This window comes from Clarias gariepinus, chromosome 3, assembly GCF_024256425.1.
Source record: "Clarias gariepinus isolate MV-2021 ecotype Netherlands chromosome 3, CGAR_prim_01v2, whole genome shotgun sequence".
NCBI lineage: Eukaryota > Metazoa > Chordata > Actinopteri > Siluriformes > Clariidae > Clarias > Clarias gariepinus.
Genome location: NC_071102.1, coordinates 14,955,501 through 14,981,311, shown reverse-complemented (window position 1 = coordinate 14,981,311; position 25,811 = coordinate 14,955,501). Strand labels below are relative to the sequence as shown.

Here is a 25,811-nt window from a genome sequence, read left to right as displayed (position 1 = left end):
CCAAATGATGCTGGGTCCAATAAGCTGATTAGAGCTTAATAATCCCATTAAAAACAAAAGCACATGGATTGCTATGAAACTGCACATTTTTCTCCAACAGAAAGTAAAGCCCGGACCCTTAGCCAATTAATTTTGTTATTTAGAAGAATAAGCAGGAAAAGGAGGATGAATGTGTATGTGTGTGTACAAGAAAGAGAAAGAAGGAGAGAGAGAGAGAGAGAGAGAGAGAGAGAGAGAGAGAGAAAATGATTTCCCTGGAACAACAGAGAGCAAATGCTGAATCGAGGAACAAGCTCGGAGCTTAAACCCGCCCGTATGAGAGTGTGTAGCTGATAACTAAGCAACGGCAAGGCTAAAATAAAAAGCAGATATTCTGTGCATTCATTTTCATTTTAACAAAGTCCACTCGGGGAGGATAGAATCTATAAATGCAGCCCCGAATCCATCCTCTTTAATGGCATTAGCCTTATTCTGATGCATGTGGTGTTGTTTCTGAGGTCACGCCCGGAGATACAGCTGGACGCTAATGAGAGACAGAACATTCCTGCAAATAACCGCAAAAATGTCCCCCACTGTTTCTGCGCTGCCACTGAACGTTCATTTCGTCTCCGCGCAGGGACCAGAACAGTGTGAGCTGAAAGGCAGTCATAAGAGTTCAGGGAATAACAGCCCAGCTCATCCATCACTGGGTTTACACTTTAAATGTTACTGTATATCATCAATAAACACAACACAGGACTGGGAGCAAGAGTTTGTAGGAAAAAGAGAGAGAAAGAGAGAGAGAGAATGAGCTGAACTGAACTGAGTGAGAGAGAGAAAAACAGATGGAGTGAGAAAGAAAGCGAAGGAAAGAGCTAACATGATAACGAGTGAGAGAAGAGTGTGTGTGTGCGCGTGTGGGAGAGAGAGAGAGAGAGAGAAAGCAAGCGAAAGGGCTGAAGGGTTACACACTGCAGAGCTCAGTCTCACCTGTTAGCTTGATTGAAATTGGCTGCGGTTGTGTTTGAGCGGTGAATACCCCCTGCCCTTCAAAACAACAAACCAATGTGCGAGTCATGAAACATAAGCGAAAGGAAAAAACACCATAAATGAACAACAGCATAGAACATGAAAATATGACGATAAAATCTAAACAATTAACATCTCAAGATATGAAAGTTGATATTCCTCCTTCTGGGTATAAAGCATGTGAAATCATCAGGAAGAGATGATGACAGGAGAACGGCCACTCAATCCCAACTGCTATGCAACAAATACAGGTTAGCCCAAAAAAAAAGAGAAGGAAAGTGATTTTAGAAGGGTTAAATCATTGGCCTGCATGGACATGGGTTAAGAACTGTAAAAGCAAAGTACTGAATCGTCAACTTTGCAGAATAAATGTGGTTAGAAAAATTTGTGACAACATCAATGACATCCGGTGAAGTTGCATTGAAAAAAATGAACAGTCTGCATCACACTGATCCACGTTTTCATTACGTCTGCAAAAGGAATTGCTTGAACGCAGTAAGAACCTGTACAACTTGGCAGTAGAACCCTGTAAGGACATGGTATTGTTTTTTTGGATACGGTGTGGACAAGGTTGAAGCAAGACGCAGAAAAGAACCTAATAAAGACCAGTTAATGGCATAACTAACACTTTTTAGGGACTTCACTCACATACTACAGTATAAAATGACATTGGACTGTGGACTATCACTGCACTGTTGCTACATCAGTGAAGTCCTCACAACGTCCTTTTCAGGCATGTGCTATGACCATGGTTGATCCATGCCATGTTTTAGAAAATGAATGCATCAAATTTATATTTTCTTCTTTTATTGTTAACCATGTTTATAGCACACACGCAGCAGGTTACAGTATATGTGTGGCACATTTAGAGAATTTAGTATGAATACTGGATCCAATTCCTCACACCATCACTTCATAATGAAAAGCACTGCGTGTGTCGGGAAATTCATACCCAAACCCCCCTGGGCGCAATGACAATGTTGTAAGCATGGGATAAGTACCTGGTACGAGTATATTGTTATCTAATCAGAAATAGTAATAACTCGATTGGATCTTATTGGACCTTGTGTGTGCAGGATTAATGTGTATGTGATAGAAAATTAGTGACATCATCATAAAAGCTTTGAGAGATGAACAGGGATGTGATTAGGAAGTAACACTTGATAAATGCACAAAGATTTTTCCATTCTGACCCTGTTCCCGAGGTGTTCCTTTGGATTTTTAGACTACAGTAGTTCATTTAGGGAACATTATGGTCTTCGTCGCAGTGTGACGCATGCACAGTTACAGGCCATTTAATTGGACTACTGTCCTTGTCCTGTTATACAACCATGGCAGGGGAATTGATTTATTGACCGAAGTATGTCTGACTCCACCATGATAGGTGGTGATATGCCCCCTTTCAGCTTGTTAGTATTGTATTCCCGGTTGACCTATTTCATCACAGAGCAAAAAAAATCAGCAAACCAATTAGCTAGCGGTAAAATTGACGAGCGGTGAAAACATTTTATACGTGGTGCATGCTTTACTTTTTGTAATAAAAGACAAGTTTCTTACTGTACATCCCAGACATAAAAAAAAATTTGAGTTACGAACTTTTGAAGACACAAACAAAGCATGCAACGTGCAAAGTGTGCATGTTCACTCGTGGAAGTTAGATTACATGTTAACCGTACAGTGCGCATGCAGTGTGCATCCCAGGATATCCAGAAGCAAGTGTAAAGGCAGTGGCAATGAAGCTGGCAGTGCTAAGAAACGCAAAGCAATAACGATGGAAACAAAAGTGCAAAAAAAAAAATACTTTACCTAGACAATGTTTGTTGAACTTATGAACAAATTGGATTTACGAACGAGCTCCCAGAATGGAACTCGTTCATATGTCAGGGACTTACTGTACTACAGTAATAAAATTATTATTTAATAATATAAGTATTTGAGAGAGCTTGAGAGACTGTTTGAGGATTCTTCTCCCTGGGTCTGTGATAGTGGTCTGAGGTTTTATTTCTAATACCTGAAAATAAGCTGGTTGGTGGATTGGCTACCTTGTACTAGCCCTAGGAGTGAACCAGGGTGTGTGATTGTGTGTATTTGGTGCCCTTGTGAACAAATACATGATGATGCATTATCAAATACATGATGATGATTTTTACTTAAATATGCTTTACGGCTATTAAAGGGTATACTCTTTAAGGTAAAAATACATTGGCTACGTTCACATAACCAGACTGAAGGGACTCAAATCTGATTTTGACTTTTACGTGACAGATCAGATAGTTTTTACGGCTTTCTGAATGCACAAATCTGATGTCTTTCAAATCAGATCTGAGTCATCTTTGTATGTGGTCCTACATCAGATACATATCAACTATGTGGTCAAGCAACCTAAAGAGAACGGTCAGATGGCAATGTGTTGTGTGCTTCGTCATCCAACACCGGTAGCGTGGGATTTCATAGCAGTGCTAGCAGCAGCTGCTAAATCAGCTAAGGTGAAGTGTCTGGCTTTTCTCGCTCTTTGGGAGCTAAACAAATACAGCAGACTAACAGCTTGCCGTCCTCCAGAGTAATGTGTTTCTAAAATCGCATCCATTGTTTGAACGAGTGCTTTTAACCCAGATGGTGAGAGCAAAGAAGTATCGATGTGCACATGCATGCCGTTTCTGGGGACAGACGCGTCCATCTTAGAGTCAGATCAAAGTCATTTGTAATTATAAATGTGAACCGTCATGACACAAAAAAATTAATCTGAATTAAACAATGTAGCTTGTAATGTGAACGCAGCCTATGTAAAATGAAAGATAAAATAGTTGTCTTCTTATTTGCCTATTTTTTTTATCAGATAAACAGCATTCCTAACTAAATAATACTTGTCCTGTTATCCCATGTGGTTTTAGAGCCTTAGGACATGCTGATTAAAGCAAATATCCTGATAACAGCTAATCAAAGGTTGTTTATTTTTGTAGTGTTGTGTTAAAACGTAATTGATAATCGAGTTTTGTTTTAATAATAAGTTTCACTGGTAAACTACTCAATAACCGATGCAAGAGAGAGACATTCCTGGAGCAGTGCTGTCAGCACAAAAGCGTGTCATTTCAGAGCTGATGTGGCTTCTGATACTCCTTCGCATTTTCCCATTTTCTCTCAGTGTCCCACTTGACAGCACTTTTCTCTGAAGCTCTTCCTGATAGGCACGAGGGACTGTCAAATTGTCTGAGCTAGTGACTTCCTCATCACTCTCCCTGTCACAGATGCCACCTCTATATTAAAGATCCTCCTGATATTGTTACATTTAATATTATATTATATTATATTATATTATATTATATTATATTATATTATATTATATTATATTATATTATATTATATATGATGGGTGTTTTTTCGATGAGTGGAAGAGTCTCTTTGCTGAAATATACTTATTGTCCTCCAATTCAGCAATTCAGGCGAATAAACACTCGGTCAACAATAAGGCACAAAACAGCTTTATGGGACTTTAACATCTTGTTTTTTCCTTATTAATAACATCAATAACATTTCCAGAGAACAAGGCAGGCAAATTAGATTATTATAGTAGAAACAGATGCAAAAATATGTAATAACGTATAACTTCGGTAATGTGTTATACATTTCAAGAAGCACAGAAACACACAGACACACAGGCAAAGGCAAAGGAAAGATAAAGCATGAAAGATGAATTTACACACGGGAAATTAATTTCCATGCTTTTCAGAATTTTTCATTCTCTGATCTTTTCATTCACTAGCCAGAAGCATGGCACACACACGGACACACTCGTACATCTTTTCTTTCGCAATCAGTACACAGTTTATTGAGTGACACACTATGTAATACTCTGTGAAGCTGTGGCTTATACTGTGTAGATTCGCATGACAGAATTACAGTGTGCGCGCGCATGTGTGTCTCTAACCTGCTCAGTGCCGGCTTGGCTGTTCGTAACGAGTCGCTGTGCGCCAGGGCTTCGGCCACAGAGCTGTCACTGGACACGCGCTTCCTCTGAGAGGTCTTCTGCAGCTCAGCGATTCTGCACAGGAATAAGAGCAGACCACACTAGTTATCTCTATGACAAATGATCATTAGCGACACTTGGTTTTGTCAGATACAGTGGGTTTGCGGACTTGTCTCCTGCTGGTCTCAGTGTGGTTTGATATGAACTTGTTGGCAGAACTGCTTTACACTTTTGCTGACTAATTAATTTGTTCCCATTTTTCTAACCTGCCTCTGCAAGCCGTGACTGTCGATTCATTCACTTTTTCCCCCCTTTAATTTTTTTTTCTCCCCAGCCGACCAGTATCGGGTCAGGTATAAAAGTTGCCAAAAAAAAATATAAAAAATACATACCCAAGAGTGCACATAGAACATTACATTTAATGTGTAAAAATGAACAATTCTTGGATTACGTTTGCAATATCTCTGTGCCCTACTGATATGAAATACACCTGGGGGGAGAAACTATATGTTGTAGGGAAGTGTTTGTACAGGTATAAAGCTGATGAGATGTGATGAGTCTCTTAGCCAGACCAAAACATTTGAGTGGTGCAAACGTTTAAACAAGGCCGTACGTCTGTAAATGATGGATTTGGTTGGGAGCCGACAGCGAACGTTCCCTTGAACATTCAGTGAGTGGAACGCCTGATCCTTGAAAATTGGCAGATAACTTGATTCCAACTTGCAGAAGAGGAGCATCTGTCTGTGAGAACTCTACACACAATCATTCACTGACACCACTGGCACATCACAGGAACTCGTTTGGGAGTTATAGCCACATCCTCCCTGTACAGTCCTGACCTCACTGCAAACGATTTTGTACATGTATAAGGTATTAGGGAGTTCCTGGGAGGCCAGAGCTTCAAATGTGAAGCAGGCAGTCTGATCATTGCTTTGGCATACTGGGAAAAAGTTCTACCTTGATGATGCCCAAGCAGTGGGAATTTTAAAGAGAAATAAAGGAAGTTTTTATTCTCATAACTGCGTTCTGTTTTTCTGCACAATTAAAAGTCCTGGTTTGACTTGAATGTATGTATGTACTGTATATGCATGCATACAGTGGTGTGAAAAACTATTTGCCCCCTTCCTGATTTCTTATTCTTTTGCATGTTTGTCACACTTAAATGTTTCTGCTCATCAAAAACCGTTAACTATTAGTCAAAGATAACATAATTGAACACAAAATGCAGTTTTTAAATGAAGATTATGTTATTAAGGGAGAAAAAAAACTCCAAATCTACATGGCCCTGTGTGAAAAAGTAATTGCCCCCCCCCCTTGTTAAAAAATAACTTAACTGTGGTTTATCACAGTTAAAAGTTCAATTTCTGTAGTCACCCCCAGGCCTGATTACTGCCACACCTGTTTCAATCAAAAAATCACTTAAATAGGAGCTACCTGACACAGAGAAGTAGACCAAAAGCACCTCAAAAGCTAGACATTATGCCAAGATCCAAAGAAATTCAGAAAAAAATGAGAACAAAAGTAATTGAGATCTATCAGGCTGGTAAAGGTTATAAAGCCATTTCCAAAGCTTTGGTACTCCAGCGAACCACAGTGAGAGCCATCATCCACAAATGGCAAAAACATGGAACAGTGGTGAACCTTCCCAGGAGTGGCCAGCCGACCAAAATTACCCCAAGAGCGCAGAGACAACTCATCCGAGAGGCCACAAAAGACCCCAGGACAACAACTAAAGAACTGCAGGCCTCACTTGCCTCAATTAAGGTCAGTGTTCACGACTCCACCAAAAGAAAGAGACTGGGCAAAAACGGCCTGCATGGCAGATTTCCAAGGCGCAAACCACTTAAGCAAAAAGAACATCAAGGCTCGTCTCAATTTTGCTAAAAAACATCTCAATGATTGCCAAGACTTTTGGGAATATACCTTGTGGACCGACGAGACAAAAGTTTAACTTTTTGGAAGGTGCGTGTCCCGTTACATCTGGCGTAAAAGTAACACAGCATTTCAGAAAAAGAACACCATACCAACAGTAAAATATGGTGGTGGTAGTGTGATGGTCTGGGGTTGTTTTGCTGCTTCAGGACCTGGATGGCTTGCTGTGATAGATGGAACCATGAATTCTACTGTATACCAAAAAATCCTGAAGGAGAATGTCCGGCCATCTGTTCGTCAACTCAAGCTGAAGCGATCTTGGGTGCTGCAGCAGGACAATGACCCAAAACACACCAGCAAATCCACCTCTGAATGGCTGAAGAAAAACAAAATGAAGACTTTGGAGTGGCCCAGTCAAAGTCCTGACCTGAATCCTATTGAAATGTTGTGGCATGACCTTAAAAAGGCGGTTCATGCTAGAAAACTCTCAAATAAAGCTGAATTACAACAATTCTGCAAAGATGAGTGGGCCAAAATTCCTCCAGAGCGCTGTAAAAGACTCGTTGCAAGTTATCGCAAACGCTTGATTGCAGTTATTGCTGCTAAGGGTGGCCCAATCAGTTATTAGGTTCAGGAGGCAATTACTTTTTCACACAGGGCCATGTAAGTTTGGATTTTTTTTCTCCCTAAATAATAAAAACCATCATTTTAAAACTGCATTTTTTGTTTACTTGTGTTATCTTTGACTAATAGTTAAATGTGTTTGATGATCAGAAACATTTTGTGTGACAAACATGCAAAAGAATAAGAAATCAGGAAGGGGGCAAATAGTTTTTCACACCACTGTATGTACTGAATATACTCTTTCTGTAAAAGAGTCAACAATGAAACTTAAGTAAATTAAGGGGTTTTTGCTTATTTAAATGGAGATTTATATTACTTTGGACTTGCATTCGCAATAATTTTTTGCCTGTTAAGTACATCACCTTGGTACAACATTTATATAAATAAAAAAAAAGAAAAGCTGAGCACAGCCAAAGATGATTGCAATAGGGCATAGATTTGCAAAAAAAAACATGAAAAACCAATACCAACAATCTTTCTCCAAAGATCCATAGTTTAATCAATCTGATGAGCTTACAGAGTAGTACAAGAAAAAAAAATAGATACATGTAATGATGGAGAAATGAGTCTTGTTAAGCTTGCAACCTTGCTTATGCTTCCTACAGGGATTAGGGAGATCATCATCCAGTTTAAACAAATGTTGCTGTAAAAATGGTCAACAAAATGCTATCAACCTAACAGGTCTTAAATATCAGTTAACAATTTATCCGTGCTTCACCGTTATTTACACTGTAGAGATGGCAGTGACAAAGTTGTAATGTTTTATCGCGAATAAAGAATTAGCTTATTTTGCAAAAAGTTAGAATCATAAAAAAAACTATTTGTCAATTAGTTTAGCTTGGTTATACTGTAAGAGTCAGCAGTGAGTAAATCAGTTGAATTAAGTGCAACAATGAAGCTCCTGTTCGAAAATGCAATGACTCACTTTTGGCTCAGGAGATAAGACTGGAAAGACTAACACTGGTGAGGCTGATGATCAGTAAGTGCTGTTTTCCTTGTGCTAGTTCTTATTTCTATTTTTTAATTCTTACATAGTAATTTAAATGATAATTAAAGGTCTCATATCTTACTATTTCTGTAAAAACACAGAGGTCCTTAAAAACTCCTCAAAACATAGCATTTCATTATCTATAAAAATAAGTCACGGCAAGAGATTGGCAAAGCTGAGCACAGCTGTGGGAAGGGTGGATTCTTATATGAGGTCACATTGTAAAGTCGGAAAGTCTGACTGGCTTGTCGAAATAGGTGATAGGAGACCCATGTGAATGTGAAACATTTGAATGTCAGAAAAACACCTTCCTTTAACTGTTACCACAAAGATGGAAGCACACAGCTGTATAGAAAGATTTGTTTTTCATTCTGATGCAGTAAGATTTTAAATAATCACTACTAACAGGATCAAACCTGCTCTAGCTCGACAAAGCCCCTGAGCACAAAGCAAACTAAACTCCATGAAGACGTAAAAAATGTTACGGTTTGTGTGGGAGAACTCAAACGGCCAGCACAGAGCCCTGACCTCAACTCCACTGAATTCTTTTGGATGAACTTGATAAATGATTGCACCCCAGGCTTCCTCGCCCTGACGTCAGTTCCCGACCTCACTAATGCTCTTGTGGCTGGATAAGTAAATCCCCACAGCCACAGTTCCAACATCAAGCGAAAAGCCTTCCCAGAAAAGTGATAATCTGCTTCACTACACTCATACTCTCATAGCAACTGACAAAATACCTCCTGGAAGTCACTTGATCAACTTGCAACTGTAATGTCATATGAAAGATTACAAAATACTGTCTAGAGTTTGTCTGTTTAGTCTGTGTAAATATAAATGTGTTAAAGTAATACATGTTGGCTTTTGAGTAAAAGAACATTCATAAAACATCAACAACCTTTTTAAACAATAATTTAATATACATTCATTAGTTTACAGAAACAACCAAATAGATCAGAACACATTCAACGTCTGGCATTTCATATTTGCAATCCTGCAAGTAGCTGTTTCTAAATCAATATTTTCAGCTGGGTTCCCTTCGATAAAGAGGCGAGCAGGTTAGGAGACACGCTGAGCGATTTGCAGACACCCTGAGACATTAATAACCTGACATCGAATTTTTTTAAATTTTTTTAATAATCTGTCCTTGAAAAGGTGTAAATCCATTGCAGGAGATTATTCTAGGGAGGGAAATAAAGGGGGATGGGGTGTCATATTACATTAATATGCATTAACATGCAGTACGCAACGTCGGTTAAACACACTGGTTCTGCGAATTACTCTGCGCTTTTTGTTTTATAAAGAAAATGACTGTAGTCCTCTTTGTTTGGCGAGAGTACCTGGCACTCACATCAGCCACTGAAGTGCCACTACAGGCATAGAGTGCTCAGAAAATGACAGACTGTAGCTGCACTGTGAATTTGCAAACATCAGGCTACATGTGCTGTGCTACGAGTCTCTCATCCTCTTCATAAAACATTTTCCACCCCTACCATCTCCCTCCCTTGACACCAAACTTTGTTCACATGACAGCCAATTTGGTGAGTGTTGCTTTCTCAGATGAAATAGAGTCTGTGTGTGGGAAAGAGTGCAACCCCTAGTTAGCATACTGCACTATTAGATGTTCGCTTAGTTCACGATTGGATGAGGAATGTTGTTAGTACTATTCGGAGATTGTTTACTTTTAGTTAATCATGTTTAATAGTTTAGTAACATGGTGTATAACAGGTTTTTTTTTTTTATTATTTATAATTTTTTTTTACCAGACCTAGCTCAGATAATTCTCTGTACCACTCTTGCCCACAGGCTAAGCTCACCTCTAGTCTTTTTGTCAATTTCGTATGCAATTGTGTGGGAGTCGAACAAAAGTATGTTGACTCAGTGTGGGATCACTATTCCATCCCCCATGGTGATTGAGGGCGCAATGATCTGAAAAATAGACCTCTCTCCTTCTGACTCTTCCGCTCTCTCCGTCTCTTTCTCGCCCGCTCTCTCTCTTTACGCGCGTGTATGTGTGTGCGTAAGTGAGAATGAGTTGGATAGATTGATACAATTCACACACACGATACCCAAAAACGTGAAAAATAGACATGAAAAGGCAAAAGGTGAAACAATAAGAACATGAAAAGCTAAAGTAAACTTTTTTTTTTATAGGCTCTAAAAAAGATGTTTCACAGCTGAGATGCAGAAACACAAAAAGTCAATATTTGTTTTAACGAAGCTACAATTTATGAACAAGAAACAGCTTGGAGACAGTGCAGCTTTCACACACGGTTAGATGCACGGCAAGAATAAACTCAGAAGAACAAATATTTCACAAGCAAAGCAGACACAAGGCACAGACACAGCATGTCACGCTAGAAAAACCACATGCGATCCCAATTTAATATGTCCTAATGTGCAGCAAGATGTAGACATGATCAAGGCAGCAGAGCCACAAAACAGAAACGCAGCTTGGTTTTGATCAACCAGGAATCGACACAAAGGCTCTGGGCTTTCTTGACTCGTGCAGGAAGACAAACATCCAAACGGATACTGACAATATGTTGTCCATTCTGCACAAGCTTAATGTACCAAACACTGCCACAGTTCAAGTTGCAGTTCTAGCATTGTAAAGCAGCTCATCAATATCTAGAGTGTATTTTGGGTTGATTAATGTCAATCAAATTGAGTTAAGTTTGCCTTTCTGCAGACTAGTAATTACCCTGAGTAGCTATGATGTGACATAATAAAAATGATCGGAGTTCTAGTATTAGGCAAACGAAACCTCAGACGAACAATATTATTTTTTTTTTCACTTTGCCATTATATATTTAACAAAAAAAGCAAAAAGAAACAAAAAATATGGGCAATAACATTTCTTCCTTTACTAGCTTCACAAGATTTAAAAGGGTAAACTGTAGCCAGGTGCTGCTAATCATCCCTTGGTTAATTTATCATCAGCAAGGATGTAGACCTCTATAAAAGGTGTGTTTTTTACACTTATATATAAAAAGTCAGTGAGTTTCTCAGCTTATGAGGTGATGCACTGCCCTGGCTGGATACTGCACCATCGGGAAGACAAAAAACTGCCAATGAACCTGCATAATAAGGTAGTTAAAGCAAAGTAAGGATTTTAAAATATATCTCAACATTTAAAAATTCCAGTCACTACTGTTCAAACTCTGTTCGGGGCGCAAAGAAAAACCCACAAACAACTTGAGAGAGTGGTGGTATTTCAAAGAGCATAACACAACATTAAACACAAATGACCTGCATGATCGAGTTGCCAGGAAAAAGCCATTACTGCGCTCCAAAAGGCCTGCTATTAGTACGCCAGACAGACCCTAGACAAGCTTTACATCTTCTGGAGCAGAGTGATTTGGGGTGATGAGACCAAAATTAAACTTTATGTTTGGAGAGGCGTCAACAATGCCTACAGTGAAAAATACACCATGCCCACTGTAAAGCATGCTGGTGGATCTCTTGTGTTTTGGGTCTGTGTGAGCTCAAGTGGCACAGGAAAGTTAGTCAAAATTGATTGCAAAATAGCTGCATTCATCTTACCATTAGTTTTGACTAACTTCGTTGTTATCAGAAAATACTGGCAGACAATTTGCATTCTACAGCATGAAAGCTGTGCATGGGACACTCTTGGATGTTTATATGTTAATATGACTATGATCCAAAGCACAAGGACAAGTTGACTCTCCAATGGCTACAACAAAAAAAGTTAAAGGTTCTGGAGCGGCCATCATGGTCTCGTGACCTCTACATCATTGGGCCACTTTTTTTTATGTTTTGTTGATGATTGATGATTCTGGAATGGAATAAACCAATAAATTCAATCAGAGAAACAATTTTGTCATGTACGGTTTCGCTGATTTCTACTGATTGGCTAAAAAAAAAAAAAAACTTTTTTTGGATCACCGTTAGCTGTGATTATGGCACACATTCTCCATGGCAGTGATTCAAAAACCTTATGCAACATCGCTACACTTCCAGATCTGCATACATTTTTCTGTCAGGGATGACTGGATTGATTGAAAGGATCCACACCACTCCATAAGGACTTCTCCAGCACATTAATTTCATTAGTGGCCGGTTCATGTGTGAAAATCATTCCTCATGCTCCCAAAAGCTCTCTTTCACAATTTGAATCCTGGAACATGTCATCAGAGAAGGGAAAAACTCCATAATTGTGATAACCTGGTCATTTAGTACACTCAAGGTCATCTGATGAGTCCTCAAAGGTCAGCTGACTTCATTTTATTGTTACACAACAATGCAGAGGCAAGACCTGTCCAGCTGAAGCAACCTTAGACCATAACACTGCCAAAACAGTCGTTTTCTTACGGCCACAGCTGTTTAGTCTCAATTATGTGTGTTATCATCACATCATTGCTGTGTGGAAATGCTGTGATTTTTACTGTCATTTATTACAACGAATCTTCAACAAGTATTTAACCTCAGTACTATTCATTCAGATTTTGAGAATGCTTTGAAAAGTTTTAACAAAATTCCAGTCAGTATTATGTATATACCTCCTTAGTTGTTGTTTTTGCTTGATACAGGTCAATAAATTGACCCTTCTGAAACACAATATTCTTATTTATTTTTTGGCCAGAGTATGTAATAATTAAAGAACATTGTGCCAAAAAACAGACACCAGTTTCAGTGTTTACCCAGAGAGTTATTACACAGACAACATGCACACTTTCTTACTGGTTTGTTTCCTGGGTAAGGAGAGGAAACAGCCAGAAAGATTATGTTGTATCGATGTTCATTATGGGATGATGTAATATACAGTACATATTGACTGGCTCTAACTCAAAGCTGTTATGTTGTGTGTCTGCAGTCCTGCAGCGACCGATTCCTCTGGGAAGTAAAAGCAAGAGCATATTCTATAAAAACCTACCCAACCAGTAACTTAAGAGGACATTTGTGGCAAGTTTAGTTCATTATCCAGTTTAGTTGAAGCCTGTAACTGTACATGTGTGCATACCTTTTTTCAACAAAAGCAAAAGACACAACAACATTCTACACACACAAAGCACTTACTGTTTTTTTTTTAAATACAGTTCTATGTGGGCTTTTATTAGATATTCCATTTCAAGCATAATCCGGCACAGCTACCCCACTGTTCTCTATTTAAAGCTTCAAACACACACCCCAAAACAGTGGTGGAAGCACAAACAGCCAATATCTGTCTAGAGATCTCTGTCATCTATTATATATAGCTCTAGAAGTATAAACCCCTTGATAAAGAGGGGAAAATGGTTATAGAAAAAGAATCTTGTTAATTTTCTCATACTGAAATTTTATTTAAAATGATTTCTAAGAAAATAAATATAGAGAAAATATAGTCATGTAGATCAGAAACACATATCAAAAAAAAAAAAAAAAAAAAAAACAGTATTGGGTGGGTTCCCCTTGTGCCAGCAGGGTGGTTTTGGCTCCTGACTCCACATTTCAATTCAATATTATTTTATTTGTAACAGTGGTTATTGTCGTTGAGCAGATTTACAGAATAAAACAAAAAATATATGAATAAATAATATATAAATAATATATATGAAAATTTGTATGAATCAAAATGATCTGATTGTCCCTGATAAGCAAGCCAAGGACGACGGTGCTGAGGGAAAAACTCCCTGAAATGGCAAGAGGAAGAAACCTTGAGAGGAACCAGGCTCAATAGGGAACCCATCCTCATTTGGGTGATAACGGACTGAAGGAACTGTTTTGCAGTCATACTCTGTGTTAGGCGGCTGGAAATTTGATACAACAGATTGTGTGTGTTTAAGGTTAATATTGAGTCCAGTTTGTTATGGGAGGCTCAGGTAGACTGTAGGATATTTCAGTCCTGAACTATTAAGTGACAGCAGTCACAAGTCCTCAAAAAGCAGCTGTCTAGATGACTTGATGCCAGGACTGTCTTCATGGTAAAGTGGAAGAAGTATTGTGAAACCAGCATTGATTTTTTTGTTCAGTGATTCCTGCTTCATTGGCATTTCTGTGAGATCAGACCAGACAAGCTGGCGTTTGCTTACAAAAAGTAAAAATGCACCTTGGATGCCTATAATCCTGTAACCAATTTACTGATATATAAATGTCAATTAATGTTAATGTTATGGCTGATCAGTGAATGTGGAACACCTTAGGAACAATACTTTTATTATGAGATACTGAAGGGAAAGGCTCTGGCACAGTTCATCTCCACCAGGCAGTACGGGATAAATCTATTTTATACCATCTCTGCCATATCCATCGCTTTAAGCTTGATTAGTACAGCTGCAATGTGCTAATTATCTGACTATAAACGTGTCTCCTGCCCAGGAGCTTGTACTAACAGCTCATTAAATCAAATACTATAGTGCTATATTTAGCGTCATTTGTGCACAGCTGACCTGGGTGCTGGAGAGGAGGGAGGAGACGAGGAGCTTGAAGGGAAGCTGAATTTGTGCTGAGCTGAAGAGATCTCTCCAGATGAGTCTACCAACTCGGGCATGCCTGGTGACGTGCTCACACTCTCTTTGACTACCAGCTCGGGATCCAAAATAAACAACTCGTCCTGGGAGATCTCTGTCACATAGTGCAGATGTTCCTAACACACACACAAACAAGTTTTTTTCTTTTTTTCCCTTCTTTTTTTTATTTCCATAATGAGTCACTGATATAACACTATTGAAACACAAGATGAAATTAGCTCTTTTTAAAAAAAAATAAAAAGTATTCTTATAACTATACAAATTAAATAACAAAATCAATCATTTAAATTATGGTTTCAACAGCTTTACCTACATTAATCACATCTGCATCTAATTTGTCTTGTCTACCCTTTACTGGGTGTCTAAATAAGTATATAGAGAGAGGGAGAGATAGAGAGAGAGAGACTTACCTGTGCTCGATCAATCCTGTAGAATCGATCAGCTGTGGTTGCTGCAAAAACAAAACAGTTACAGATTTAAGCACAGAGCCCGTTCCAAAACCACAAGCATAAGCTTTCACTAACAAATTTTCTCTTTTATTCAGTAAATGCACAAATCAGGGACACGTTTCAGCCTGGTTTGTGCAAGCAAGAATACTTCATTGGTTTTGACATTGCGGATCAATTACAGACAGCATTAACTGTGTAAAGTGTATCCTAAACAATTTTTTCCCCCTAACAGAGCGAGTTAAAGCTTAATGTTCCACAGTTAGAATTTGGCAAAGCAGTGTGCAACAGATGGCAGAAGAAACAGTTCCTAAGTACATTACTTACTGACAAACATATTTGCAAAATGATCATAATGTCCATAGTGATTTTCTCTCTCCAGTTTGGCCCGTACACCCCCCTTCCGCCTCCCTACTGACACAGACACTGTTGGGACAGGTTTAGTTTGGTTTGTTCGCTTGGTGCACAGTCTCGCCAAAAGGACCAGTGAAAGCACACTTGTCTTTTTTATTTAATTTATTTTTTTTAACCAAAGCTGGTTTAATAAAAGTGAGTTTCATTTATTTGCATAATGCCTCTCACTGAAGGTCAGGTTGCATGTTCAAATAATTGATTGATTAATGGATTCAGTGATTTTATTAAGGTGTTGCAGGGAACTGAGTCAGGATGATGTGATTAAAAAAAAGGTAGTAATGGAACATTTAACAAAGCTTTCAAAACATGTACACAAACATCCACCCACCTTTAAAAACAGGCAGTTAGTCCAACCGATACATCAGCAGGAAACAGAGGTCATTATAATCATAAACATGAACATATGCCTGAGATAAGCTTGAAAATACAACACTTTGCCATGATTGCAGCTCTCCTGCTGCTCTCTAACTGAAAACTACAGGAAGCTCTCTGAAAATAGAGCCAGAAACTGCCCTAAGCCAAAGGGAATAAAGTAGGTAGAATGGAACAGGGGGTGAGAAATGGGATCGGTAGCTGTTGCTCCAAACTCTTAACATATCGCTCCCTCTTCAACACTTTCAGCTCTCCAACATAGTTAATCTGCAGACTGGACGCTGACTTGACAAACAAATATCATGCGGTTCGGACAGTTCTGGTTCACTCTTGGTTTCTCTGTGCTGTGAGTTTCGATTTCGATGTGATTTAATCTAACAGCAACACTGTCATCTTGCACCTCCAGGGACCGGGTTCGAACCCCTCTCTGTGTGCATGAAGTTTGTATCTTCTTCCTGTGCTTGGTGGGTTTTCTCTGGGTAGTCCGGTTTTCTCCCACAGTCCAAAAATATGCAGGTTAGGCTAATTGGCCTTCCCAAATTGCCCATAGTGTGTAAATGACTGTGTGTGTGTACTAAATGTACTGTATGTGTGTGTGCCCTGCGATGGATTGGCACCCTGTCCAGGGTGTACCCCTCCTCGTGCCCTAAGCCTCCTGGGATAGGCTCCAGGCCCACCGCGACCCTGAATACAGGATAAGGCGGTATAGACAAAGAGTGAGTGAGTGAGTGAGTGATTCAACAGCATTAGGACTGCATGATTTTAAAAAAATTTACATTATTTTAGCACATATTGTGATTGCAATTTAACTTGTGATATTTAAGTATTAAATGTATTCATTAATTTATCTAGGAAATAATGGCACAATAATCTCATTAAGAGAATATTTGCCAATATGTACAGTATTTATCACTTCAAAATTATTGTATTAAAAAAAATTATAATAAAATTCTTGACAAACTCTCTTTAAATTTGGACTTTAAATGCCTGACTTTGTCTGCAGTTAATACCGGTTAACTGCAGCCATTTGCAAATAAACGTGCTTGGGTCCATATTGCGATTTAAATGCTTTCATTTGTTGCGAAAGAAAAAAGGGGGAAAAAATCCTTTTCAACAGTGTTTGATTGAAACTTAACTAGTAACCCAGTGTAAGGATCTATTCAAGATGGGAACTTATTATTATTATTATCATTATTATTATTAATGGTTTTGTTGATTGTTAAATGTTATGTCTATTACAATCCAGTCCAGTAGCTGGTGGTTTTGCGACAACTGCACCATCAACTCAAAAGAAAAAGAAGCGATACTCTCGCAAAATGTGAGTATTTCTAGAAGATGCCAGCGGTTTATGTCTTCTGGAAAAGCTGTAGGATATTTTAAAAGAATTTTTAGTTTGAAAGTTTGCCTAAGTAATTGAAATATTGTGAATCAATTCTGATTCAAACACAGAACCACTGATTTAATGAATTGAACCACAAAAGATTGACTAAAGTAGGTAAAGTCAAAGTTGATGTACTTAAAGTTGACCTTGATTAACTTGCCAAAAGGATTAAAATTAAAATTGCCAAATTAGCTGAATAGCTTTGAACAGACACAAATTCTGTGTACTTCATCACATTTAAGTGAGCAGGCTTTTCATTCTTTCATTCATTTCTCTTCTCAGTCGGGCAGAAAGCACAGCATCAATTCGATTCCACGGCGAAAGAGTAAATAAAGCCAGGAAGAATTTCAGATAGAATGCTGTTGGTTGAATAAACACTTGTTTACTCTAGCACCCTGAACCTCAGAGCACATTTTCTTTGTTATATAGATATAAATAGGTTAAATACTTGATCTGTACTAAGACTATTTTTACATTACATCTACAATACTGTACCTAGGTTTATATGCAGTATTGTCTGCTCTCATGGGCCCTGATTACAATTTACCTTTACAATCCCAATGACACAAACAATCTGTGTGTGTGTGTGTGTGTGTGTGTGTGTGTGTCTGTGTGTGTGTGTGTGTCTGTGTGTGAGAAAGAAAGAGAGAGAAAGAGAGAGAGAGAGAGAGAGAACTGGTTCCATCTCTTTGCATCAATCAGCAAAGGAATTGGATGTTCAAAATGAGGGCCTACAATTAAAAAAGTGCAAATACTTAAACACACACCCATACAAAAACATTTATTTTAATAACTCCACCGTTCATCTGCAATTCAAATGAAATCTTTTGACGGATCCATGTGTGTCTGATACAGTACAGTAGGTGTGCTTTACATGAATGGAGATTCTAAATGTGGGTGATGTTACAACACCGCAGTGACAAAATTGTGTTTGGTGTAATGGGTCTGCCTAAAAAGCTTTGCCGAGACAGAGAGAGAAAGAGGGAGAGAGAGGGAGAGGGGTGTAGAAGCCACCGAGCGGGAAGGTGTAGTCTCCTAAACAAGTTAATGCCTGGAAAAATCATGTAGTGTGCACTAGGCTTTAAAAGAGTGTGCCAGAGGAGTGGCTTTTGTTCTGGCTGGAGAAAGAGAATGGGGCTCTGCAGAAGCCTCGGAGTAAGGAGTTGCTTGGGTCAGGTTGGCAGATAAGATTCTGGCTGAAGACACCCACTCAGGTACGGGGAGACCTGCTGGCTCAGTGGTTAAGGCTTTGGGATGTTCTGCTGATCAGAAGCAAGTGAGGTTAGATCTAAGCCATCAATGCTCCTTGAGCATAAGTCTTTACCCTCAAACGATTAATTATGCTCTGTTTAGCATGTAGCAGATGTTTAATGGTAGATACTGCTGGCCATAAAGGTTCTATCATGAATTTGGACTGGTAGTTGTTGAGGTAGTGCAGTGTTGACTGTAATGTTGAAAGCCATGGCTGGTGTTGTCTAACAGTTTTGGACAAAGTTAACATTTCTTAAAAAAAAAAAAAAAAAAAGTGATTCTGGGTCGAGATTCTGCTAGCTATACTGTACATTCAGAAAAGCAGAGTTGATTTGCCCAGAATATTTTTGTACATAGCAGCAGATAGTAGTAAGCAGTGGCTTTTAGGATTCTGTAAAACAGGGCTAAAAGATTTCTGCACAGGGAGAGAGTGTTCAGGAGAGGAGTGTGGAGATTGGCTTAATGGTTCTGGCCAGAGGGGTGGTTTTTGCTCTAATGGTTCTGGAAAAAAAAAAAATGCTGCTATTGGCTTAAAGGGTTCTGGTCAGTGTACATTGTCAGGTTCGTCTGAGGTCTGTTTCCATGGAATTAGAAAAATCCTATTTCATGCTGTAGAATCAACAGTTAATTTGTGCGTGTGTGCGTGTGTGTGTGTGTGTGTGTGTCTTTCCATGGCTTTTGCTCTATGAGAGATGGGTGGAATTAGTGGCAGTCTGGAGATGGCAGGGGGAGAACACCCTATCGAGTCCATCATGTCAGACATCTAATTAGTCTACGAAAACAGAATGTCTCCCTCTCTGCTTCTGTCTCCTCCTCGAACTTCCCCTTCTCTGTCAGTAATGCTGGCTGAGTAATGGCCTGCTCATTAGGGCAGAAATGTCAGTGAATATTCTCTCTTCCATTTGAACCTTTCTTAACCTTTATTTAATTACGGTTGGGCCACTGAGCAAGCTTGCTATTTTTTTTTCAAGGCCAAGACGGTGAGACAAGGCCGTCATGTTATACCACCTCTGGAGAAGCTGAGGAGTTTGTAATATTTACATAACACGATGCTCTCTTTCATTGTCCTCACGTTGTAGCGCTGATCTGATCAAGCACCATGTAATATCAACATGTATCCTTTAGAAATGACCACTTTTACACCAGGGTTAAATTTTTTTTTTTTTAAAAGCATCATGATAAATATGAGAATAGAACAACAGCATAAAACGGACACAAAAAAAACCCACAAACAAAACAATTGAGGAAATAAAAAAAAGAAGAAGAAGAAGAAAGAAGGAACAACCAAAGAATTCAGGCTGGTTTCCAAAAAAAAAAAAAAAAAAAAACAATGACCGCAATGCATGAAAGACAAGAATTACTTACAGTCCAGAAAGCACCACTTTGGTGACAATCTCTGACATGACAGTGTTTTGGACTTGGTCTCATCGCCTGCCTGCAAGACAACAGGGGGAAAAAGAAAAGAAAATTATTTCTTATTTCTTTCTTGTGTATAGTATAGCAAGTATGTTTTAGCTTTGTACTACTTCCTGAATCTAAACAGCTTTGCTTAACTAGCATGCTCTAACCTCCGTTCAATGGTAACACGCATCTGACTAACAGCAGCTCATAGTTCAAGGATTCAAAAAAAGAGAAAAAAAAAGGCAAAGAGGAGCCACGTTGTTGATCCAACACTATACTAACACTTGACACCACATGAATACATGCAGAAGCCTTGATGCAACACATACACAACACAATAAGACACAGCGCAGGCAAATTCCTCATCTGATACACAACACTAATCACACCTGAGGAGCCCTTAGGAACAAGGAGGAAGGACGGAGTGATACATTATTCGGTAGATGTACTATTTAATACACTACCACTGTTAATGCGAAGTACTGAAGTGTTTTAAATCAGATTTAAAAACCCAGGAAGTTCTGCTTGCGGAGTAATTATTCATGTGTGGGTGTAAGAGCAGGAGCAGAGCATGGATTCTGAGGCAGCACTGAGGGGCGGTGTGGGGGGTGGAAGGAGGGGGAGAAAAACCAGGGAAGAGATTACGCTCTGCTTGAGCCCGAACGGAAACGCTTTTCTTTTTTTTCTCTCCTCCCTCCTGAAAGACAAACATCTGTTTTCCAATTCAGACTCTTACTCAGAGGAATAGAAAACATCCAGCAAATATCCTGAGAGTCACAGTCAGGAGCACAGATCTTCTGCTTCAACAAGCTCCTTTGTGTTCAATCAAACTGTCGCTTGCGTCTGACTGCGTCCCTCTATGAACAATAATGGCTTTTTGTTTTCCAGGCTTGTTCCTGAGATTGCTCCAGGTCTGCTTCGCTTTCTAGCTATTTCACCCACCTGCAGCATCACTCGCTGGAGAGATGGTTGACAAGGGACAAAATCCTGCAGGATAAAAGAGATCCCAAAATACACACGCACACGCACACGCACACACACACACGCAAATTCCAACAAAGCCTGATTAAACACACAACTCTTGTCTACAGAATCTGTTATGTACATATATTATCTGTATAAGTACAGGCGGTTTAGCACAACATGTATGGAGAGATACTTAAACAGGACACAGACAGAAACACATACCGTACATACACACACACACACACACACACACACACACACACACACACACACACACACACACACACACACACACACACACACACACACACGAGATGAATGCAGTGCTAGGATCTGAACAGGTTTGAAGAGCTGTTCATGTGAAAATGTTTGTTTGTGTGTGTGTGTGTGTGAGAGAGCCAGAGAGAGAAGGATTAAAAGAGAAACAAAAAAAGTGTGAGAGCATGAGAGAAATAGACAGGAGGAAAAGAAGAGAGAGAAAGATCACAAGAGACAAAGAGAGAGAAAGAAGTAAAGAGAAATAGGAGTGAGAAAGAGACAGAGAATGTATAAAAGAGAAATAATGAGTAAAAGAGAAAAATGAGTAAAAGTGAAAAAGAAAGAGAGAGAGAGGGGGAGAGAGAGAAAGAGTGAGAAAGCACAAGAGAGCAAGACAGAGTAGGAAAAAAGAGAAATAGGAGAAAGAGAGAGCACAAGAGAGAAAGTAAAGGTAAAAAAGAGAAATAAAACAAAGACAGACAGGACGGAAATGGAAAGCATAAGAGAGCAAGACATAAGAATGAAGAGAAATAGAAGAGAGAGAGACAGAGGAAAATTGAAATAGAAAAAGTTGAAAGCGAGACATAGAGAAAGTGAGAGAGAAGGTGAGAAAGAGTGGGAGAGAGAGAGACAGAGATAGAGAGAAAGAGAGAGAGTATGCAAAAATGAATTATCAAATAAATACTCAGCTGCACTTCAGAAACCTCTAATAGCAACACATTTCACACCCTATTTACCGCCTGGGGTTCTTGATTAACATCAGCAGGGAAGGATTTGTGTGCGTGTGTGTGTGTATGTATGTGTGTGTGTGCACACTCCTATATTTAAAACACTCTAAGTGACACGAAACTCAAAATATTAACCGGCTCACTCATTTTAAATAATTTGAATCATATAAAAATAGAACAAAGATTTTTAATTATGGTCTACATCATGGTCTATTATTAGCTGACTGAAACATCAAGCCTACAAATGGGTTCAATTCCATGAACGGTTCGTGTTGTAATCAGTATTACAACATATAATCATTTCATTCTGGGCAGATTAGTAAGGACTTTCTTCCCCCTTGCGTGCATAAAAGTACAAACCTTTTACAGAGAAGCTTTCACAAAACTGCTGCTTCTGCTTGAACTTATCTTTCTTTAAAAAAATTTAATCATTCTCATCCGTATTCAGTTTTATGTAACAGGACTCTACGGAATTAATGATATAAACAGGATAAATCAGAATGTCCGACTAATTAGGCTCGTATGTGTAACTTTAAGCAACACTTGGACGATCAGAACACGGATTTCGGACTTGGCGAGGAACACTGGGGTATACGTGAAGGCAACCGAGAAACCCTGGGATGTCCTTGGAGAGCTGAATGACCAATTAAGAAGAGTCTGGAAGTGTGTATCAACGAGGCAAGACAGGCAAAGGAAGCAGGAAACATTTGGGAGCCTTTTTTCTCGAAAGTAAAAGCTTTTCCAGTGAAAAAGAGCAAGCTCTCTCTGTAAATGTGTATGAACAAGTGCCAACGACTTGATAGAGAAAATACAGTACATTAAAGTAATGAAAAGCTTGCTCTGGCAGGAATATGTGTGTGTGTGTGTATGTTTGTGTGAGTGTGATACAAGTACTCCATTTGAACATGTTTTTAGAACAGCTGGCAGCGTTGTCATGCTGTCATGCTCTCTGGTTAAGCCGGAAAAATTAACATGCTTGTCTTCCTTGTGAAAATGTACACACATGCTGGTAATAAAAAAATAGCCTCTGAAACTGTGCTCGGAATATATTTAAGCAATATCACATGACAGGGAATGCCGTTGTTCCGAATATCAGCACAGCTTTTATATAGTCTTATACAAACGGGTTTAGGCACCCCTTGATAAATAACAGATTTTGGTGATATTTTTTTATTAAAAAGATTTAAAGAGTCAAAGTATTTGTAAAGCTTTGAAATTGGCATTTACTACTGACAGCTGCTGCCATGCATCAGATCTAACAAGCTGATTAAGGTCTGAAATCTTATAAAAAAAGAATCTGAGACTCTGGAACTCTCAGAATGCCCAAACTCTTGCACAGTGCATAATAATTTATAGCAAAAGAAGTAACTATGAATCAATGTTTGTTGAAAATACTGTGCATTTTTTTCTATTTCCAAGAGAGACTGTGTTAACATCTTTTCAATTAAAAGAAAACACCAAAATATGTTATTTATCAAGGGGTGCCTAAACTTTTGCATAAGATTGTATAATGGTTCCACTAACATTTATTATTAACATATTATGATTTGTTGGATTATTTAAGAAGTTATTTTGTTTTTGACCAACCTTTGGTGTAATTAACCTGGTGTGTACAGTAAGTAAATTTGAATTCTTTACCGGTACTATGGAGCTAAAAAGTGAGGAGAATAAAGCATGGAGGTTTTTTGCAGTTCCAGTTTTAAATATCAGGGCTGCGGGTTTTAATCCCAAATACAGTAGTGTTAAATTAAATTCTAGTTTCATTAACCTAAGTAGTGCTCCAAGTAGGGCACTTGATCAGGATTTAGAAAAAGATTTGGGATTCAGCCTTGTGTTAGTAGCCAATTAGCTTTGTAGCTCACGTTACCCATAAAAAGAACAACAGGAATGCTTGAGAGGTGATTCTGAACAGCTTTCAAGCAATTACTAAGATCACAGTGTTGTTTAGGATGATATAACGTTATCATATGTGTTTTCCAGCTAAAAGGGCTTCTGTGACTAGTTTTGAATATGTGTCTGTGACTGGTTTTGAATGTGTAACTGCCAAACTCGGCAGGAAGCTGCTCTCATCTCACTAACTGTACAGACCTATTCTCACCCATGCCGCGATACAACAACCATAATGTGGAGTGATGCATAGTCTCAGTGCTGTTATAGTCTATATCGTCACTTGTGAAACGCCTCTCATCCAATCAGATCAGAATTGTTGCATAACTTGATTTACAGAATAACACAGTTCAGAGATGATTTGGAACAACTTGGAAACGAAAGTGTTGTTTAAGATGACATGACGTTATCAAATGTGTTTTCTTGCTGACTGGTTTTGAATGTGGTTTTGACAGGCAGCTGCTCTCTCCTCACTATTGCGTACAGACTGTACAGACCTACTCTCACACTTGCTGCGGCCGATAGTTAGAGTGATTAACGATTGTTAGAAGACCTGTGACGTGGAGTAATACATTAAGTTAAACATCTCAGTGCTGTTACTGTATACTCCATATAACCACAACGCCTCTCATCCAATCAGATCACTCGGTCAGAACTGTTGCATGACATGCTTTTTTATTTTATAATATTGGAATAAAATAAATATGATAATCACTTACACTAATCTGACACAGCATTCACAGCATCACAGACAGTGATTAGTGTGAATAATTATGGCGTTTGCTGTCTGTAGTATCTATTGTGACTCAACTAATATATTCATGTTTGAGAAGTACTGTATGTATTATAATACATATCTACAGTGTTGGCAGCTCGAAAAACAGCTTCACATTGATGCTCTTGTTCTCAGACTAGCTTAACTACAGTGGGACTCTATAATATTCTCCTAACGTAATATTTTGCTCAAAGCAAGATGCCAAAAAAATGCCCTTTAACTTTTTATTTTCCTTTTTCTAAATATTTTCTTCTTACAACAAGATGCAAACACACCTACCATCATTATTGCACTCTGAGAGCACCATTTCTTTCTTTCAGACTATCTGAAGAAACCAAACTACATAACCCTAGTGTTACTGACCTGCAGTTCACAGATTTGCTGAATAGTCCTGTCCATTTTACAAAATCTGGCAAGGTATTTGTTTTTTTTGTTTTTTTGTTAAATGAGGAGAGTGCTTGTGGGTAAAAAAAAAAATATTAAAATTAACAGCCAGGCTTAGTGCAAGATGCGGTAACCATGGAAGCACAGGAGGCGAGTCAGAATACCACCAGGGAAAAAAGGTTGAAGGTTGTAGGTGTATTTTCATCTCTTCTTTCCTGATGAGTTGCTGCTCTAACATTTAGGTGAATACTGCCACACGCTGTAGGCGTCTTGTGCACTTCGACGCATGTGGGTTTGAGCGTTGAGGTGCCTATTACTTAATCAGTTATTTAGTAAAAATACCTATTCTAGGCCAAAAAAGAAAAACAAATAAAAGAAAAAGTGAGGAACAGAGCCAGCAGTGTTTGTTGAAGCAAAGCTTAACATTAAAAAAAAGTTTCACTGTCCTGAATGGCATGCATGCAAAACTAGCTAGCACATCATGGCTGTCTCTTAGATCGAGACTCACTCTTTCCTATAACTAGTTATTTTTTCTCATAAACGACAATTTTTTCTTATTTTCTTCTTCCGTCGCCAGCAAAATCACTATCATTTTAGCTCCTTTAATCCCTTCTCTGCTTTA

General features: G+C 38.7%; 1 protein-coding gene across 2 annotated transcripts in view; it reads right to left on the bottom strand.

Moving 5' to 3' along the window:
- The window catches only part of dgkza (diacylglycerol kinase, zeta a), a 99,982-nt gene that overhangs the window by 18,498 nt on the left and 55,673 nt on the right, over positions 1–25,811 (bottom strand). For both annotated transcript variants that reach the window (XM_053492220.1, XM_053492221.1), the window contains 6 exons: positions 21,134–21,178; positions 20,156–20,225; positions 15,337–15,377; positions 14,846–15,042; positions 4,934–5,047; positions 970–1,026 (listed from right to left, as the gene is read on the bottom strand). In XM_053492220.1, the coding sequence (XP_053348195.1) occupies positions 970–1,026; positions 4,934–5,047; positions 14,846–15,042; positions 15,337–15,377; positions 20,156–20,225; positions 21,134–21,178 (524 nt within the window). The remainder of the gene's footprint in view (positions 1–969; positions 1,027–4,933; positions 5,048–14,845; positions 15,043–15,336; positions 15,378–20,155; positions 20,226–21,133; positions 21,179–25,811) is intronic.